Source organism: Papilio polytes, unplaced genomic scaffold (genome assembly GCF_000836215.1).
Source record: "Papilio polytes unplaced genomic scaffold, Ppol_1.0 DF823692.1, whole genome shotgun sequence".
Lineage (NCBI taxonomy): Eukaryota > Metazoa > Arthropoda > Insecta > Lepidoptera > Papilionidae > Papilio > Papilio polytes.
In genome coordinates this window covers 505,841-525,511 of record NW_013525512.1, presented here as the reverse complement: position 1 = coordinate 525,511, position 19,671 = coordinate 505,841, and the positions used below count along the sequence as shown (strand labels likewise).

General features: G+C 34.7%; 2 protein-coding genes across 2 annotated transcripts; one reads left to right on the top strand and one right to left on the bottom strand.

The window, feature by feature from the left end:
- Positions 1-3,101: 3,101 nt before the first annotated feature.
- On the bottom strand, positions 3,102-13,220 carry LOC106103995. The gene is made up of 10 exons (XM_013283924.1): positions 13,109-13,220; positions 12,800-12,926; positions 11,541-11,746; positions 8,295-8,568; positions 7,164-7,491; positions 6,619-6,759; positions 6,506-6,541; positions 5,875-6,008; positions 4,971-5,234; positions 3,102-4,427 (listed from the first exon to the last, which is right to left on the bottom strand). Exons 1-10 carry the CDS (start codon positions 13,189-13,191, stop codon positions 4,290-4,292), a joined length of 1,731 nt encoding a protein of 576 aa, XP_013139378.1. The 5' UTR covers positions 13,192-13,220; the 3' UTR covers positions 3,102-4,289.
- A 286-nt stretch (positions 13,221-13,506) lies between these two features.
- On the top strand, positions 13,507-16,820 carry LOC106104019 (CD151 antigen-like). The gene is made up of 4 exons (XM_013283959.1): positions 13,507-13,756; positions 13,895-14,248; positions 14,524-14,673; positions 15,757-16,820. The coding sequence occupies exons 1-4, from the start codon at positions 13,691-13,693 to the stop codon at positions 15,985-15,987; spliced, it is 801 nt and encodes a 266-aa protein (XP_013139413.1). The 5' UTR covers positions 13,507-13,690; the 3' UTR covers positions 15,988-16,820.
- Positions 16,821-19,671: the final 2,851 nt, after the last annotated feature.

The following is a 19,671-nucleotide window of genomic DNA, read 5'->3' as shown; positions in this document are numbered from 1 at the left end:
AAGTGCAGTTTTTATTAAGAAAAGGCCCATCATGAAGTTATTCGACTAAGAGTATTAGCTTTGGAAGTAAGTTAATTACTTTTAAAAATAATCATTCGTTCTACTGAAAGTGTTAGTAATCGATTGAATAGATGATAGGATGTACAAAATATTATGAGATTAATCGATACTTATTAAATTGATTGATAAATCGATTTGCTGTTTTAACATCTGTCAAACTGCAACTGTCAGAATTTTGCGTACTGTTTTTCTTTTAATTTCAGCCTAACATTGAACTCTAAACGGATAACTTCACAATGATTTTTTTTTTTATTAATTTCGATATTTTATTACAAAATTAGATTTCCACAGAATCTTGTGCGTTGACACACAAGGCGAAAATATTAAAGAGTGCACTAAACTTAGTCTAGGTGTTTGAGGTCACGAGATTTATTTATACCCTGCCTCCGAGGTTAAGTTGATAATCACTAAGTTACTATATTAACTTACAAATGGCGGCTTTATAAACTGCATTGCCCGATATGTTTGTTGACTAGTAGGGTAGTTATTATTTATCAAACTGACGGCGGATCTGTTGGTACAACTTATGGTCAAATTATTTACTAGGGCAGGGGTAGCGAACCTTTTTATCTTTGTGGCATTTATTTAATGAAATATTTTATATTATTTCAGAGTCGTCCATTATTGATTTTGTAATTATTTGGTACATTTCGCGTTAATTTTTTGTTCATTATGAATTTTGTAATTACGTGTGTCATGTACCTCGGTTAGTCTCATTGGTTCGCTACCCCTGAATCATGGATAGGTAGAATTATCTGTCCCATATAATTTATACCCGCGTCATTATACCCTTTTTAATAATCGATTATAGTATACAAACAATTGAGATAATGCAATTTTAGCCTAAAAATGTACAATACGAGTGCACAAATAATGACGATCAAGTAAAAGAAAGCGGGCGTCGTCAACTGATCTAGGCTATCTATTAATATAGTGTTACTTATATTTCTATTTTACATTTCTGGAGTCTAGGGTAGGGGACGCCTGCCTCCCCTCCCTTGAAACCCTCAGGACACCCGAGCTCTCTGGTACGTCGGGCTACATTGTACTATCCCGATGACGTCTTTGGTCCTAAGTATTGTTATTGTAAATTTTACTTTAGTGAAATGTTTTTTTGGTTATTACTACACATAATTGATTACATATATAATTACAGTGAAACTCTTATATACTAAAAAGAAAATATTTGAAGTGTAAAGATAGTAGGCAAGACTTATATCTAAATTACGTTTATATCGAAGGATTGTTTCCCATTGGACCGATCGACCTGAAGAATCGACCCAATGGGAATTTTGCTTCCCATTGGGACGATTCTATGGGTTCAATTGGCGGGAAAGACTTACAAAGCTATTTGCACGCAATAATTGTGTTTTCTTATTTCATATTAATTACAAATTAACACTTCCAATGCCATTATCGTCTGACGAGTTTTACAAACAAAAAATCTGGCAGTGAAAGTGTTTGTTACATGGACTCAGCATTTTTTTGGTATTAGCCCTTTATTAATAATTGTTATATGTCCAAATAGAGATTCATGATGCAAATTTAAATCAGAAATTCAACTTTAAAAACTAACAACTCCTTAATATCATGCATCTCTACTATTTACAGTTTTTTTTTTTTATTTCGAGCTAAACATATTATTTTTTCACATTAAAAAAATCTACTAAAATCCACATTAATATTTCTAAATTATGTTTTTTAATGATTCAATGTTATTTGAATATACAAACAAAATATACGATGTTTTACAATCTTCCATTTTTTTAATGGATAAAAAATGCAATTGACCCGTTAATTCACAAAACTTCGCTTTTTTGTCACTTTCTAACACCAGGATTTTAATAAAGCTAATTGCAGTTTATTGAAGTATTTGAAATAAATCACAAAGTTAATTGGGAAGTTAACCACTCCACCATATCGTCAATTTAAAAAAGTGTAGTCAAGGATGTTAATTCCCTACCGAATTGAACAGTGGTAGTGCCCGCTTTAACATCTTAGCAGTGCAGGACCGGCACGCCCCCAGTAATACCACGACCACACAAAAGACAGGCGTAAAACAGAAGCAATTCCGTGTTTCGTCTGATGAGTGTGGTGCCGGAGGCCTACTCTAAGTCCCTTTCTCTTTACCACCCTTTTCTTATAAGGAGAGGTTGGGTAGGGGAAGTGGATTTGACGGTGGAGGAGATGCATAGGAAGGGGAAATATCCTCTTTATGTGCGTCTCCTCCGTCGTAAAAGAGTAGACAACGCATCTGCTATTGCGGATGTCTATAGGCAGCGGTCGCTTCGCCATTTTGGCGGTTTCAGGTGGCCGCTTGCTCGTTTGCCACCTTATGGTATAAAAAAAACCATTTAGGTTAAATGTCATTAAGCCTCATAATGCAATTAGATCAAAATTTCATATCAACATACATATATGCGAAATTTGAGCTCCGACAGTTTCCAGCAAATCCTAAATATACATTTACATTTCAACATTATATTTACAACTTAAAGTTACTAAGTTAGAATTGCACAAATAGCGATAAATCCAAGCACAACAAAACCATGTCAACTTCTTAACTTACAAGATATCTAAGTATAAGCACTTAGTCTATAAAGCCGCCACATTCTATGAATATTTTTGCATTAACTTTGTTACATAACTACATAAAACCTACAAAAAATTAATAATAGTTAACAAAACATTGCTCATATACACTTTATTTGATAAACTCATTAAAAAAAAACAATTATTATTAATGTCTTCAAAGCTTTTCTTAAAAAAATTATACAAAACACTAATTTTTTCTAATTACAAAAAAAGATAATAAAAAACCCTAGATTTTGACATTAAGCGTTGTTTCTTATTGTCACCAAATTATTTAGGATATAATTATTTATTTCCAATATTAATTATAATAAAGTATCAATTACAAAATAAATGCAATATGTCATAATTAGATTAAAATTATTATAAAAAAGATTAGATAAATAAAATAAGCATAATTTGTCTATTTAGAATAAATTTTAGATGCATAATAGTTAGCAAATAAATAAAACACAAAAGAAATAGAAATAAAATACTAATAATCAAAAACAATAATAAACTTTGAGCATAATAACCATATTTTAATCGGCAAAAATCCTTCAAAATCAGGCTCAAACGCGTCTTATCTATTACAACATTTAAAGCATTCTCTTACAGCCTGTATGTACATGAGATAAATTCTTAAGAAAATATCGAAAAATCTGGCAGATCAAAACATCTGTCCGAGTGTAAACAAACATTTATATAGTAAATTTAGTAGATTCGTCCAAACACTAATTTTAAAGTTAAAAATAAGAAAATTTGCAACTATGGCATTAGATTGTAGTATTTATGCAAATGCAATTGAAATTGAATTTTAATGTAGTTATTCTCTTCAAAAATAAAGAGAAGAAAAAAAACATTTGCACAACTTTAGTTAGTGGAAACCAAAAGTTTTTAAAGTAAAGACAGCTGACCATAGAGAGAACCTTAGTTTTAGCATTTGGTAGCTAGCACCCATAGATAATAGTGTTTTTGATATACATAAATAATACTGCTAAGTTTCTGGATGATTCGGCTATACTTTTGCAACCCTCATTACCGATAATAATCTACAAGTTTTGAACTCAATAGACATAGAATGCAAAAACAATTGACCATAGACAATAGACAACATGAAGAGTGTAAATATAAAACATTTAGAGGGGAAAGAAATCTCCAATTTTGCTAAAATGAAGATATTGTCCAAAATAACTGTGCAAAATCGTTTTCAACTGATTTTTTTCAAACCTTCCAAAGTCTAGGTTACAAACTACGATATTTATCAGAACACATTGTACTTTGTAACATTAATTACGATTATTTACAGATATTAGTTGTAGTGTTAATAGCCGCCCTGGGCGACATTTTTTCAAGCTTTAGGGTCTTACCAGCTCTGGTCTTTCTGTCCAGCGCCCTGGGCGTAATCCAACCGCGCCCTACGCAAAAGCACTGTTTACAGAAACTCATGGCACAGATTTCCAGAAACCCTACCAATAATTCCAACACCGGAAATATATTTCTGGTCCCATTGTGCTTGAATTTAGATAACGAACACTTTGATTTGAACTTGCAAAATACAACACATGTTGAGCTTCATCACAATTCATCAGTTTACTTCATTCACTGTTCATCACACACAGTCTTCATCACATAGTATCATCCACATGTCCATCACTTCACCGTGGGAGAGGTTGCTCCGAGTCTTGCTGCATCACCGTGCGGTACAGTCGCTCGTCCGTAGACAACAGACGTACGGAGAAAGAGTTTGTGGTTAATGGTGGACCTTGCACCATTTCTATGTTGCCAGCATTAGCCTGGAAAGAGGAATATTTTATATTAAAGCTAGCTTTCACCCGCGACTCCGTCCGCGTGGTACTAAAAAAAAACGAAAGTGAGTAGCCTATGTATTCTTCCAGACTATCCTCTACATCTATACCAAATTTCATCAAATTCCGTTCAGCCGTTTAGGCTGCACACTCTTAAAAACAAACATTCATCCATCCATCCATCCATCTAAACTTTCACATTTATAATATTAGTATGATTAAACATATCATTAGCCTATAGAAATAATGGATTAGGAACTAAATTCGTGTTTTATTCCGATTACTTATTTTTCAATTCACAGTTTAGAGTATTACTTATGTAGTTCCAAAAGTGAATAAAAATTCTAGAATCTTCTAAAACAATTCATGCATTAACAAGAAATATAACCTATTATCACCAACTTTCTGCATCGCACGCGTTTATAAAAGCATATCATCCAAAAAGAATAAAAGCATCTCCAGGTTCTTATACTGCGGATGTCCTGAGACATGAGAAGATGGTCTCGCTATCTCTTATAATTAGTTACTTACCAGGAAAAGCGTCGCAAAGAACAACTTGGAGACATCAGTTTGTTCTTTAGCGATGGAGAGTAGTCTATCGCAGTGGACGAGGTCCTGGTCGTGGCCGTGCTGCTGCTGAACGTGCTTGAGCAGCACCGCGGCGGAGGCCTGGATGTCGACGACACGACGCTCGCTGAGGGCAGCGCGGCGGACCACCTCCGCACGCCACGACTGCCAGTCCGAGTCAGTCACGAGCTGCTCCGTGCCTGATTCACTGGAGTTCTGGCGTTGTGACTGTTCATGGAAACTTCATTTTAGTCCCTTTCAAACCCTTTTTTATACTATAAGGTGGCAAACGAGCAAGCGACCTGAATTCGCCGAAATGGAAAGCGACCGCTTCCCATAGACATCCGCAATTGCAGATACGTTGCCTACCCTTAATTGACGAAGACGCACATAATGAGGATATTTCCCCTTTCTATGCGTCTCCTCAACCGTCAAATCTACTTTTCCTTCCCAACCCTTCCACTTAAGGGTGGAAAGGGAAAGGGACTAAAATGCTACTGTTCAATACTATTTGAAGCGTTGTCCTTAAGCGGAACTGATTCACTGCAAATTTTGTGGCAAGTTGTAAATATTAGTTTTACTGTTAGTTTATTAACTGTTTACCATTTTTATGACAAAGCCAATAGTAGCAAAGAAGAAAAGTCTTAGTTACTGAAATTCTTAGCTATTAGTATTTGCAAATTAAAATTTTATGCAATCAAATAAAATTTAAAAATGATCGGATGCCGTACGGGATCAGCTAGTTTCTAACGCCTTATATCACAAAGAAAACGAGCAAGCCGTCTAGATTCGCCGAAATAGCGAAGCGATTGTCCATAGACATTTGCAATTATAGATAAAATGCTATATGTCATACATATATACATACAATATGCGAGGGTGTGTCATCCGCGGACTCCGCGAACCAGCTCTGCTCGAAGAAGCCATCATCATCAGAGTCCTCGGGCCGCTTGGCCGCCGCGCGCGCCGCCGCGATCTCAGACTTGCTCCAGCCCAGGAAACCTGCATATACAATCTTACTAAAAACGCGAAATTTGGCTGTAGAGCATTGTCTAGTTTCATCACTACTCACATTTAGTAAATCTTACTAATATTATAAATGCGAAAGTTTAGATGGATGGATGTTTGTTAGAGTTTGTAGCCTAAACGGCTAAACGAATTACGATGAAATTTGGTATAGATGTAGACGCGGACAAAGCCGCGAGCGACAGCTAGTACTTTATATTCAATTCTTAGTATAATTAGAATAATCTTGTTACAAAATGTTTTATTTACTTAAACTGTTATTATTCCATAAATAAAGATTCTTAAACAATAACAGCACATAGAATTACTTTTTTTAATCCTCACAGACGAAACCACAGACAACAGCTTTTACTTCTTCATTAATATAATAAAACTTAAACACACTTTGTTACCTAGGTTCAGGAATCATAGTTTATTTTTAAATCTTTTTTTTAACATCCTAACTTCTAAAAATGAGATATATTTCGTCTTACCTTCCATATCTGTAGGTTCTATAATGCCGCGAAATTCTGAAACACATTATCCATTATCTTTATTTGTTTTTTTTTATATGGTTAGTTAAAAAAAAATAACATAGATTATATACCTAAGTTAGGTGGCCTAGGTTCATGTGCTAGTAATTCTTTACGCACTATAAGGGCGCGTTTCTTCCGTTTATCTATCACACGCGCTATCCACTTATCGGGTAAACAGAACTCATGTTCTTCACGATTTCTTTTCTTTTGTTCTGTAATAAATAAAATACAAATACATCTATAATTAAATACACACAAAAATACACCATACATTTAACCTAAGCTCAGCCACATGCAATCTTCTTTCATCAATACCTATATATATAACAAAATTGGAGTGTCTGTTTGTAATACCAAAAGAAAAAATCCTCATTTCGGGAAGATGATGCATTTGCGTTGCTAATAACGAAAATCGAAAAAACAAACAAAAAACTTTTGTCTGTCTGTCTGTCCGTAAGCGGAGTTTGTTCCGGGTAATTTCCGAAACGGCTATGTTAATTACGATGTTACAATGATATGTCTAACATTACTCTTATTATTTGAATGCTTTGCAGACAGAGTAGCGGGCGAAAGCTAGTATCCAATGCATAACAATACGAGAATTTGAATAACTTACCATCAGTAATCATTAATGTGACAGAAACATTGACTACATCATCTAGCGACATCCGTTTCCTCTTTAACTTCTTCTTAGCTGGTTCGTCCAGTATCGGTGATAGATCTAGCATTTCCATTGGCCTTGGTTCCTCATTATGCTCATCATGCTCATCTTTGATTACTCGGTTGGTGATGGGCAGGGGTGTGGAGCAAGTAGGGGGTGAGTCTGGTGGGGCGCCGTTGTCGAACTCAATCTGCAGTTCTGTCAGGGACATTGGGCGTTGCGTAGCTCCTATAGATTCGTTATCTACTGGCGGTTCCGCCAGATCATCGACTAGGAAACCATTCTGAAATTAGATTAACATAATTTGATTTATAAATATACAATCGGCGTTATTAAATCACGAGTTGTTCCCGTGCTTTATTCATCCAGTATTGAATTATAAAAACTTTATTTTATTACAACGAAGAACTTTGACAATTACTGTTACCATGGCAACCTTGATGTTACTTGTTGTCCTTTTCCCGCATAACGGTTTTATCCAAATTATTTACTCCCTAAGTTTGATAGCGTGAAAATATACTGCTTAAAGTGTGTCATAAGTGTGGGACTATTCATTTTAATTTTTTTTTTATATAATATAAGGTGGCAAACGAGCAAGCGGCCACCTGAATCCGCCAAAATGGCGAAGCGACCGCTGCACATAGACATCCGCGATCGCAGATGCTTTGCCTACCCTTATCCGACGGAGGAGGAGACGCACATAAAGAGGATATTGCCCCTTCCTATGCATCTCCTTCACCGTCAAATCCACTTCCCCTTCCCATCCTTTCCTTATAAGAGAAGGGTGGTGACGAGAAAGGGACTTAAATTAGGCCTCCGGCACCACACTCATCAGACGAAACACGGAATTGCTTCCACTTCACGCCAGTCTTCTGTGTGGTCGTGGTATTACTGGGGGCGTGCCGGCCCATTCGTGCTAAGATGTTAAGGCGGGAACTACCACTGTTAATATTATTAATACATATACTGTGATTACCTATATCCTACGTAACTAAGTAATGTGCGTCTACGATTTATTAAATTACTATAGAAGACAGATAGTTATTGATAGAAGTATAGATAATGAAATTATTCAGAAGTAGTTACCTGTAATCTCCAAGTGACATGTAGATCAGCTAACATGCCGATAGGTTCCCCTTCATAATCCAGGAGCTGTGCATCATATGCTGTGGGCACGCGGGGCTCCAGCTGTAAATACAACCTGGGCAATGTAGGCGGAGGTCGGGTGACATCCAGCTCTCGCCTGCAGCCAGGACACTCCTCCAGTTCTATGGTAGTAAACTCATTGTTTATTGAAGCTTTCCGCTTCCGACGGCTGGTATTCGGTGTTTGTGATTCTTCACCGGAGCTCACTGATTCACTGGAAATTAATTTTAAAAGGTCATTTAAAAATGATGATACCAAAAGTAAAATAGGACATTTTGAGTACATAGAATGAAGCAGTAAACTTAAGAACGGGCACATCCTTGACTAAACTATCGCACACGATTGTCGATTGTTTCGTACCCAATTGTTTAGTTGTACAACTAAAAATCGAGTAGTTGCGCATCTCCATATAAGCTCATAGGAATCAAAGCGAGACTAAACAGTTGTGCGATAGTTTAGTCAAAGTTGTGCGACCGATCTAAGAATATCATGTCCAAGCATTTTTTTATTTGCTCTTATGATTTAAAGATCTAACCTTAATCTGAAGATAGGCTATCAAATATTTAAAATTCTCTGATATTTTGTTACTTTATCCCTAATTTTAGACAATAATTTTAAGAATAAAGAATTGCTGACTAACATTTTAAATATATAAGTTTAAATGAATAGATGTTTGTTACTATCTACAGTACAGTTCAATAAATCTCTCTGAAAACCATGGACATAGAACACTGTTTGAAACACGTATGCTACTAATTAAGTTTTTAGCTCAGCGCGGACGCAGTCACGGACAACTAGTTGTATATAAATTAGTTATAACATTATACAAATATTTGCCTAGCTAGCTAACTAGTTGACAGAGTGTATGGTGAAGTCGGCGTCATTGAACGATAAAAATGACCTTGAATATGTGAAAACACATTTTTGGCTAATTAAATTCTTTGCTATAAAATTAAGGAAACTTGAATAGTATAGAGTATCGAGTATACGCACCCCAGTATAGAGTAACTGTTACTCTGTTACATTCTCTGGTCTGGGGTTAAATTGAAGAGGTAACAAAAAAAAAGAAGTATTACTATATTTTCAAATGATTTTCCCAACTCATTTTCAAAGGCAATTTTACATAGCTTTTACCCACGACTCTGTCCGCGCGGAAAAAACTCTTAGCTATAACGTTCGAGATGTTCTACATCTGTGCGTTATTTCATCGAGATTTATTAAGCCTTCTTAAAGATAGCTAATAACATTCATCTAAATATTCATATTTATAATATTAGCAATGGAAATATGAATTTGGAAATTAAATTATAACTAAGCCAAAGTAATATCTTAACAGGGGAAATAGGGGTCATGTATTTGCAATAAATTCTAAATACAACAGAACCTTGATAAGTTAAAGTCCAAGGGAAACACAAAATATTTTAAGTTATAGAGGTTTAAAGTTATCGAGGGTCTATGTTGTAGATTTTGGGCTCTGATAAGAAGGGTACATATTATTTTTTGAAGTTATGAAAGTTTTTAAGTTACCAAGGTTTGAGTTATCGAGGTTCTACTGTATTGTCAAAATGCTATCAACCTTAGTTTAAAATCTTGTTTAAATTACAATTCGACCTTGTTCGGTCTTAAGGAGACAAAACAATACCAGTGCAAATATAGACATTGTATACAAATGTATGGAGGTCAGTTACATTTGCATTGGACTCGGTTATTATCTTGGAAATGTTTTTTTTAAGAAATGCGGTCATGTTAGTTTAAATTTAAACTCAGGATATCTATTAACATATCTTTAGATACTCTACAATTACAAAATGCTGTAATTTTTAGTTATGCATCTATACTAATATAATAAAGTGTAAACACACTTCTTTGTTGCCTAAGATGTCAGCAAATGCAGCATATTTTTGAATAATTATTTCTATAATAAAAAACCCTAAACATACGTCACGCTTTATGCTATATATTTTAACGCTTTTAAACTTAGGGGGGTAAATAAATTGGATAAAAACCCTAATGTTCCCCACATTAGGGTTTTTATCCAATTTATTTTTATTAGATAAGATTACCATGGTTTCTCATCATCATTTTTTCATTTGCAATAGATAATTTGACAAATTCATGCAAATGAAGCCACACAGAAACAGCTAGTTTTTTTTTTATAAAAATAGCTAAAAATATTATCTACTTCCTACTTATGAAATAACAGTATGAAAAAATAACAATCGCCTTAATTTGTTTTGTATTGTACAATAGTTTAAAATGCGTAGTAACATCATATTGTCATGTGCTCGCATACATTATTCAAATTGTATTTAGTTTTGTCTATTTTCTTGTCACTTCCTCATACAGTATGTCTTAGAATGAAATGAATAATAAAACTTTAAACACTTGTTTTATCAAACTGCATACAAAATTACAATCTCTACCAATAGTATAAGGAGAAAATATATTTTTGTATGTAACAAGTAAAACAATTTCAAAAATTCTTTTGCCATAAGAAAGCTATGTTATCACTTATAACTTAAGATAATTTTAATACTGCGTAGACGAAGACACGAGCAACAGCTAGCTATGGTTACATAAGATATGTTAACTGAGTTAACTTTGTCAGACATCTGTACAGAATATATATTAACTCTGTATTTATAAGGGGACTGACAGGGACAAAAATATATTTTTTTGTACAAATGAAATAGTAGAAATTAGTGTTTAGCAAGCCAGCAATTTATAAGTCAAACATTTAAATTTGAATCAAACAACAGTGATGAAAAAACCCTACACAAACAGTTAAATAAAAAATTTCATACATTGCAAGATTTGCTTACCAAGGTTATTTTTTGTTATAGGTAACAGACACTTGATATCCCATATTGTGTTACATATTTATTATGCAAGTATAGCACACAAGTTTTTTTTATTTCATAGAAATTCAACTAATTAGGTATATATATGAATATAAAAAACTTACCTTTACCTGCAACTTTGTATGTGTAGAGATAAATTTTTTTTTTTTTTTACATTCTTCCAGACTGTTTTACATCTAAACAAAATTTCACATTTATTTGTGTAGCAGATCTAAGCTCATAGGAATTAAATCGAGACTAAACAGTTCTGCGATAATTAAGTCAAAGTTGTGCGCGCGATTTTACTATATAATATTAAAAAGATCACAGCAGTTGTCCAACTTACCTGACACTATTATGCAAAGAGTCACTAACTCGTAGAACATGTTGGTAAAGGTAATCAACTTTACGACCATACACACTCGCAGAGTGCTGCAGAACAAGTGCCAGCTCCGCAAAGTTTGGGACCACATCAATTTCTTCACCGGAACTGTCACCTTCACTCGCCTCTAGCGCACGAAGACCAGCCTCTGTTAGGTACTCTTCTAAAAGCTGAAAAGTAAAATACATTTATAACAAACTTTTAGGGGAAGGATACTAATCAAATGACAACTTTATTTGTCAAAATTGGTTCAGTGGTTTAAATAGCTTTAAAGTTAAATAAAAACAGGACCGGGCATTGTGGCAATTAATTGGGGAGGCATACATTTGGTAGTGGACGATGACAATAAAACAAAATTGAGGCATATATATTTATATAGCGAACTATGCTCATGTCAATGCAAAATTTAAAAAACCTAGTATTAAATAAAGCCTGTTGCTCAAGAATAGTAGCTACCCAACTATAAAAGAATTTTTCGAATCTGTTTTAGAGTCTATTCATTCCAAGCAATCAAATCTTTTCTCTTTATATCGTAGATATGACCTTTCCAAATAAATCTGAGTTTCCTTAAGAGTCTGAACTTTTTAGGGTTTCCTAGTTTTTAAGTTTAGCAAATTTAAATAGTTGATTAGTTTAAATTTTGCTTATATATTACTGTCAGTTTAGTTAATATGTTTATTTTTAAAGAATAATATTTTGATGATGGTTATTGATGACAATAATTTGTTTAAATAGTACTCATAGCTTTTTTCAAATTTTTAATTGGTTCTCAGTTTTCAATATAGTTGCAAAGTAGAGAATAAAACCCAAATATGCAATATGTGCTTTTTACACATAGCATAAATTGATTTAAATCACCTACATAATATATTTAAATTTATGTTGGTGACTTTTAATAAAAAAAAATACCTATGAGATTATTATTTTACTGTAGTAATCTGTTTACTTATACTGTTTTTTTCTATGCACATGATGGATAGGATTAATTATATGTAATATTATAACTGATCCGCATTAAGAAACATTAAAAAACTTTTTGTTTGTTTGTATAATATGCTAATGAAGAGGCGGCGGATTGAAATATGGCATGCATGTGGACAGATAAAGCGCGGGAGCTAATCATGCCATTTATCATAATTATTTACCTATTTCATTGCTAAAAATATTTAAAATACAATTATGGATATTCTAAAAGGCTTTTATTGAAAAAACACAATGCTCACCGCACAAAGGTCTGTATCAAAACTGCGGCGAACATCACTAATAGGTTTCATCAACTCCGCCACGATCTCTTCCAATCTTTGTGAGTTCATACTCCACCGTTTTACTCGCTGATGCGAGTTTCCTTCCCTGAAAATAATAAACTTCCATTGGTAACATCACAGGAACGCGACGCGGGCACAAGCAACATAAGTTGTACCAATGGCGCGAAACTTTCTGTCATCTAAACTAATTTAAGTTGTTAAATGAAATTTTAAATATAACGCAATATTAAATTAACATAAAATTTTAACACGCGAATAGTAAATTACCTAAGCGTTTCCAAGCTATCGGCGTCCATTTTACAAACACAAATTCTTATGATTAGGAAGAACGTAACAAGAACGGTGGCCATTTATTTTTGTTTTCATGGGAGACATTCCATGTTCGCTGTCAAAATATTCGTTGTTCGTTTGCCGTTCGGTTATGTTCGCGTCTGTCGTATAATCTGTGGATGTGTTCCTTAAACAGATACAATATTTTTTGTTTATGTTACTATAATTTAACGAATTAAAATTTTGTTTTAAATAAGTAATGCCTAATAATAATTATAGCATTTACATTAACCTATTCGTATATTATTCGTTTTTAAGAAAGACCATTTACGATAACATCATAAGTTCCGGCAAAGCCATCAACCCCTAGCTGTCAAACTATTGTCTTTGATTTGGTTTTGTCTTATTTGATTGCTATTCTGTGTATTGAATTTGAGATAAATATTTGTTTTATTGACATAAAATTGTATCAAAATACAAAGGTGTAGTACTTAAATGCTGGATAGAATAGTACACTGCAATTTCACAAAGTTGCTATAGTATTTTAATTGTGATTTACACCGCAACAAACGAAAAACCATGGGGATGTCGCGTTGCTACGCCCTCATGAAATGTTTGCTGATATTGTTCAACATTATTTTCTTGGTAAACCAAATTACTTATTTTCTTACAAATACACGTTCGCATTATTTCCTACATATCCCAATGTTTAATACAAATATTAGGATTAAAGAGTAATTGACTGGACTATATATTTTGATATTTATACATTATTTTTTTTAGGTTGTTGGTTTAGGGGCATGTGCCTTCTCAGGCTGGGCCTTATGGGAGGGTGCGGGAGGTGTTGGCGCAGGAAGAGTGGGTCTGAGCTGCGTAGCCATCTGGGGCGTAGTGCTAGCTCTCGGCGCAGTTGGCACTCTCCGTGGCGTTTGTGGTGCTGGTCACCCGGTATCGTTGCGTGGAGGCTTAGCTCTGCTGGCACTGGCGTGCGCAGCGGAGGCAGCAGCAGCAGCTTGGGGTGCTGCTCACGCTCCACAGTTGAGACAGGCACTCCGAGATAGACTGCGAGACACTATAACACATGATTATGGTGTTGTGCACTCCCATACTCATATGCTAGATGTTATACAACATGAGGTATGTTGTTAAACTTCTAATGATGTAGATATATCATCTATAAGACATATGTATGAATAGTACAAAAAAATCAGATTATGTGCTTAAAAAAAACTTTTAAAAGGGTTTGAACAGTATTTTATATGTTTTAGTCATTGCAAAGCAGTTTGATTCAGTAGAAGGGACATTTCTTTGGCATTAGCCATTGGCAGTATTTATTATGATTGTGTTTTGAGTATATTACAGATTGGCCTAGTTTAATCTTATTAATTTCAAATACTGCTGTAATATTTCAGTTGCAATGCTGTGGTGCGGAGAGTGTGCGCGACTGGCAGGAGGCAGCGTGGGCGGGCGGGGATGTTGCTGAGCCTTCCCATCGAGGCTCCCTTGACCTGTCTGTCAGTGCCCCTGCCTCTTATTACTGGGTCCCTACCTCCTGCTGTGCTGTAAGTATTAATGAATAGAAATGGCTCTCTTGAAACATCATCCACTTGCCCTTATCCCTTATGGAGGGTCGGCATAGTATGTGCTGCTCTTCCATACATCTCTATCAGCCGTCATATCTCAATCCACTCCTTTCTTAAGCATATCCACTTTCACACAATCCATCCATACTTTCTTTGGTCTTCCTCTTCCTTTGTAGCCAATGGCTCCCTTGAAACAAATACATATATCTATCTATACTCTATACTAATATAATGAAGCGTAAACACACACATTCTATGTTTGTACTTTGTTATGTAATATGTCTTCATCCCAAGTGTATTTTTGAATCATTCTTTTTTTAATAAAGAGCCCTATACATACTATATACTTGAAGCTATATATTTTCATGCTATTAAACTAAGGGAGTGAGAAATTGATAAACATTACAATGCAAGAAAAGGACAAAAACTAACAGCAAAAAAGTAAACTTAACCATGGTTACCTAAATTTTCAGACAATCTTTATTGTCATTTAAATCTTTGAATATTGGCATTTACATTGAAAATGTAATGCATTTGATTCTAAACCAATGTAAAGAGAAAATGTATTTTTGTATGTATTGATATAACTCAAAAACTACTGTGCCGATTTCAAAAATTCTTTCACTATTAAAAAGCTATGTTATTGGTGACATAGGCTACTCTTCTTCTTTCTCCTTATCCTACTCCCGTAGGCGCAACAGGTTTTTGTCTTCGACATAACTATCATACGTCATCCCAGTCATCACTTTTTGATCATGTCACCTTTCACGCAATCCAACGTACGATAGGCTACGTTTTTAATAATTTATAATTATACGCGGACAAAGTCGCAAGCTGTATTGGGACTGTTAAACTTACTAATATTATAAATGCGAAAGTTTAGATGGATGGATGTTTGTTAGTTTGTAGCCTAAATGGCTGAACGAATCTTGGTGGAATTTGGCATAGACGTAGAGGATAGTCTGAAACACATAGGCTACTCACTTTTTTTTTAATTTCACGCGAACGGAGTCGCGGGCGAAAGCTAGTACAGTAAATAGCAGGTTTATTTCCCATTTACAGACGGACGATCCATTTGAATGTGAGACATCTCGTCGTATCGCGACAGCATCGCGCGGCTCACCCGGCCTGTACACTGTGGCGTGTTCGCCGCGCGTGCTCGCCGAGCTTGCTCGTGTTGCGCGCGCCCCACTGGCGCTCGCCGCCGCGCTGCTCGCCGCGCATGTGCTCGCGCTTCTGCTCGCGCTCGCGATTGCCGCAAGACCGCAACATGATACCAGGTACAAAGCATAATGAGTGAGGGAGACAGATGTAGACGTTATACATTGGTAACTCATTCTAACACAAGTTCACACTTTGCCAGTACAGTATATCGCTTAATATGTGCCAATACCCTAATGGTTTGTGATATACATTAAAATTTCATCCTGATCAACACTACAATGCAATTATGAATTAAAAAAAACCTTTCTAGCGGTCGAGGGTTCGAATTCCGTCATTCGACTATTGTCCAGTTTATCTTAGCATAAGCCTAAAACTTAGTTCTAATGGTTAAAGTAATTATTAGTAAATCAACAAAAATCCAATAATATTTTCATTAAAAAAAATGGCCTGTCAATCTAATACAGTGTGAACGTTAACTGACGTCAGTGAGTATACCAGGGGTGGTGAACTATTGGGACGCTTGCTTAAATGACATACAATATTTTGAGCATGTCTCGAATTATAAAAACACTACGAAATGTGTGAATTCACCATAGAATTGACGTAACAATTGCAGTCAAAAATATTCAATTGCACATCTAGGGCCGATTTTTTTTTAAACCAAACCGTTTTATCTGCAGTCTTTAAAACTTTCCACAAATATGAGGAACGATAAAATTTTCATAATGTTTTCTCCCTCGAGAAACTTTTACAGAAAACCCGAACCGATCTTATTTGTCACATAATAGCCCAAATGACCGCATTAATTTCTTTAAAAAATGACATTAATGCATGTTTGCCACCCCTGGTCTATCTGTAACAGGTTGTTGCAACTGTCCAACTGTACTGGCCTAGTGTGAACCACGCATCATACAAGTGAAGTAAATCAGTGAATCAGTTCACAGATCAGTTTGTATCTGGATGAGCTGCGAGTTAGTGTGTGTGAGTTGTTAATTTAGTTGTTGAGCTACAGCTCATTGCTGACTGACTTGATATCATTGGGTGAAAGGCTATTTGTTTTAAGCGCCATTAGTTAAAATGTTCAGGAGAGCCATTTAAAGTCTTAATTTTTAGAAAAAAAAAACATAAAAGCAAATCCTGGAAATAATTTCAATTGAAAGATTTTCAGACCGGTTCTAGATTACTATTACTAATTCTGCATACTTCATTATTTATTTCATATTTAAAATTCTGAATATATGAGTCAATATCGACTAAAATGTCGGTTGAAACAAAAAGCTTCGCACCCGTCGATATGCTGAACTATTCAGAGTTTTACTAAGATTTAATAGCAGCTGATTTTTCCAATGAGATTGAAAGATAAAGTTTACACTATAACAAAGATGTACAAAATATATAGAACAAAGTATTTGAAATACAAAATATAGGAACAAAATAAGCCTTTGTTAGTCACTCTTGACTTTTTTTATGTATATTTTACACTAGCAGTGGCTCGCAATTTCGCCTGCGTGAATTATAAAAAACTACCCAAAGTTACTCACTGATAACGTAGCTTTTTAACGGTGAAAGAATTTTTCAAATCGCCCCAGTAGTTGTTGCGCGTTAACGAACGGCTGCTGCGCCAGCTGTCAGTTTTCACTATGCCCAAATAGGACGTATGCAGTTAGCAAAGCACTCGGTTTCGTAAGGAAGTAGGAATAACAACTTTATGTCCGATTAAACAGCCGTTTTCTACCGACAGCGACATAAAAATACGGTCTTAATGATATGTCCGATATCTTATTTGGCCATCTGTTTAAAACGTAATTACCGTTACGGCACAATACATCTTTGGATGTTTCGTTTCGTAGCTCGCTAACTGTTCGGCAGCGTTCCCTGTCGTATAGCGCCGCGCTCGCACCCCCACCAGACTCGCGCGCGGTAGATAATCCGCATTATTATCTGTGCTGCGAATATATTCTATAATAAAATTGTAAATCTAAAAATACAACCCCCCTTTACAATATCAGTATAGATATCAGCCGAAAAACTGTGCTTGAAAAACTTCTTTTACAGAAAACCCTAACCAATCTTATTGTTACATAATAGTGGCTCAAAAGACCGCATTTAACATTAAAAAAGGCACTGATGCATATTTCCGTCTCAAATCTGACTTGTATTTTAGATCGATTAATTCTGTTTCAGTCAGAATTTCTTTTACATGTTCCCTTGGCTTACCCATTTTATAGAAAGGATGTAATACTCAGACTAAAATTGCATTGTTTGATGCAGGTTTCAGCAAACACTTTTTGAAACATCTATTTAGGTTAATTAGGTCCCAAGAACCTTTTTAATAATGCCCATTTTCCATTTTCCTTCCCCCATGTAATTCCTAGCAACTATCCTTTCACCAGGAAGCAATGTTTGAAAATGCTCTCCCTTCTCCGGCGGAAGTTCCGTTACCTTGTTTACACGTGAAAAAGAGTTTACTAGGACGGTAACTAAAAATCATTTCTCCTGGAGATTTTCCCGTAACAGGATGTGGTGTGATTCGATACTGAAACAGTATTTGGTTTAACTTGGATTGTAATTTTTTTCCACTAATTAAGACAAATTCATTTTTGAAAGTTTCGACATATCGCACGACTTGATCGTTTGTAGCAGGATTGTACGGAGCGGAACTTTTGTAAATAATACCGTGATATTCTGGTATTCGTAAAACTTCGGGTTAACAAATTGGGTGACATTGTCGCTTGTTAAAATGTCCGGATAACCAAAGATAGTAAAAACTTTGTCTAAAACTTCAATTGTAGTGTCAGTGTCCATCCAATCGATTTCTATAACCAAAGACAATCAATTTCTATAACGGTTAAAATATCTAGAAAGGTTTTTAATTTTTTTTTGTATTGGCAATGAATCGTCATTTTCTTTATGTAATGTTTGTTCAAGAATTTCATCTATTTCTACATTTGGGTTCACTATTTGAGCCATTATGTTACTGTTTTGTCTATCCTTGACAGTTTCAGCTCGTAGTTGGGATGTCTATTGACTCTCTACAACTTTTGTGTGTGCAAATGTGAGCCTATTTCAATCTGCAAGCTATGGCAGCATTTTTCCTGTTAAAAATTTCATTTTCAACTCAGTGGTCTGTACCAGAAAAGAAATGAATTTCAGCTAGCTAATTTTTACAAATCGTTTCTATTTCAGAAAACTCTTTATGTTAAAGACAATCTCTTTATTAATAAATATTAGCATTTTCTTATAATGATTATACATGTAAGTTAAACGCCTTCTCAAATTAGTAAAAGTATCTTACTTCTTACTATTACTATATATACCCAAGTCTATATGGATGGATGGATGTTTGTAGCCTTAACGGCTTAAAGGATCTGGGTGTAACGCACAGATGTAGAGCATAGTTTTGAAGAACTTATAGGATACTTACTTTTTTTTCACGCGGACGGAGTCGCGGGCGAAAGCTAGTTTTATTATGAAGAGTCTTAGTAATATACTAAGATATCATAAAATTTATTTTGTATCTTGGATCTGTATTTCAAATACATTGTATCTAGTATCACATCTCTGACTAAAAGTATGCTTGAATAGTAATTTTTTATGATTATACACAATAATACAATGTAAATGTGTTATTTGATATATATGTTATTAATTTTGACAATTGAAGACCAGTGTATTTTAAACTCAACCCAAGGATATTTGAATAGTGAAAACAATCGAAAGTAATTCAGATATTATATGAGACTTAACCCTTAAATGCATGTTTTTTTTTTATTTAATTATTAAATAAATATTACAGTATAGGTTTTGAGTCAC

Coding starts and splice junctions, on each gene's coding strand:
- LOC106103995 (XM_013283924.1), bottom strand. CDS start 13,191: ATGGCCACCGTTCTTGTTACGTTCTTCCTAATCATAAGAATTTGTGTT. Junction 12,927..13,108: donor GATAGCTTGGAAACGCTTAG/GTAATTTACTAT, acceptor TATTATTTTCAG/GGAAGGAAACTCGCATCAGC. Junction 7,492..8,294: donor ATGTCACTTGGAGATTACAG/GTAACTACTTCT, acceptor ATCTAATTTCAG/AATGGTTTCCTAGTCGATGA.
- LOC106104019 (XM_013283959.1), top strand. CDS start 13,691: ATGGGGATGTCGCGTTGCTACGCCCTCATGAAATGTTTGCTGATATTG. Junction 14,249..14,523: donor TAGATGTTATACAACATGAG/GTATGTTGTTAA, acceptor GTAATATTTCAG/TTGCAATGCTGTGGTGCGGA. Junction 14,674..15,756: donor TCCCTACCTCCTGCTGTGCT/GTAAGTATTAAT, acceptor TCCCATTTACAG/ACGGACGATCCATTTGAATG.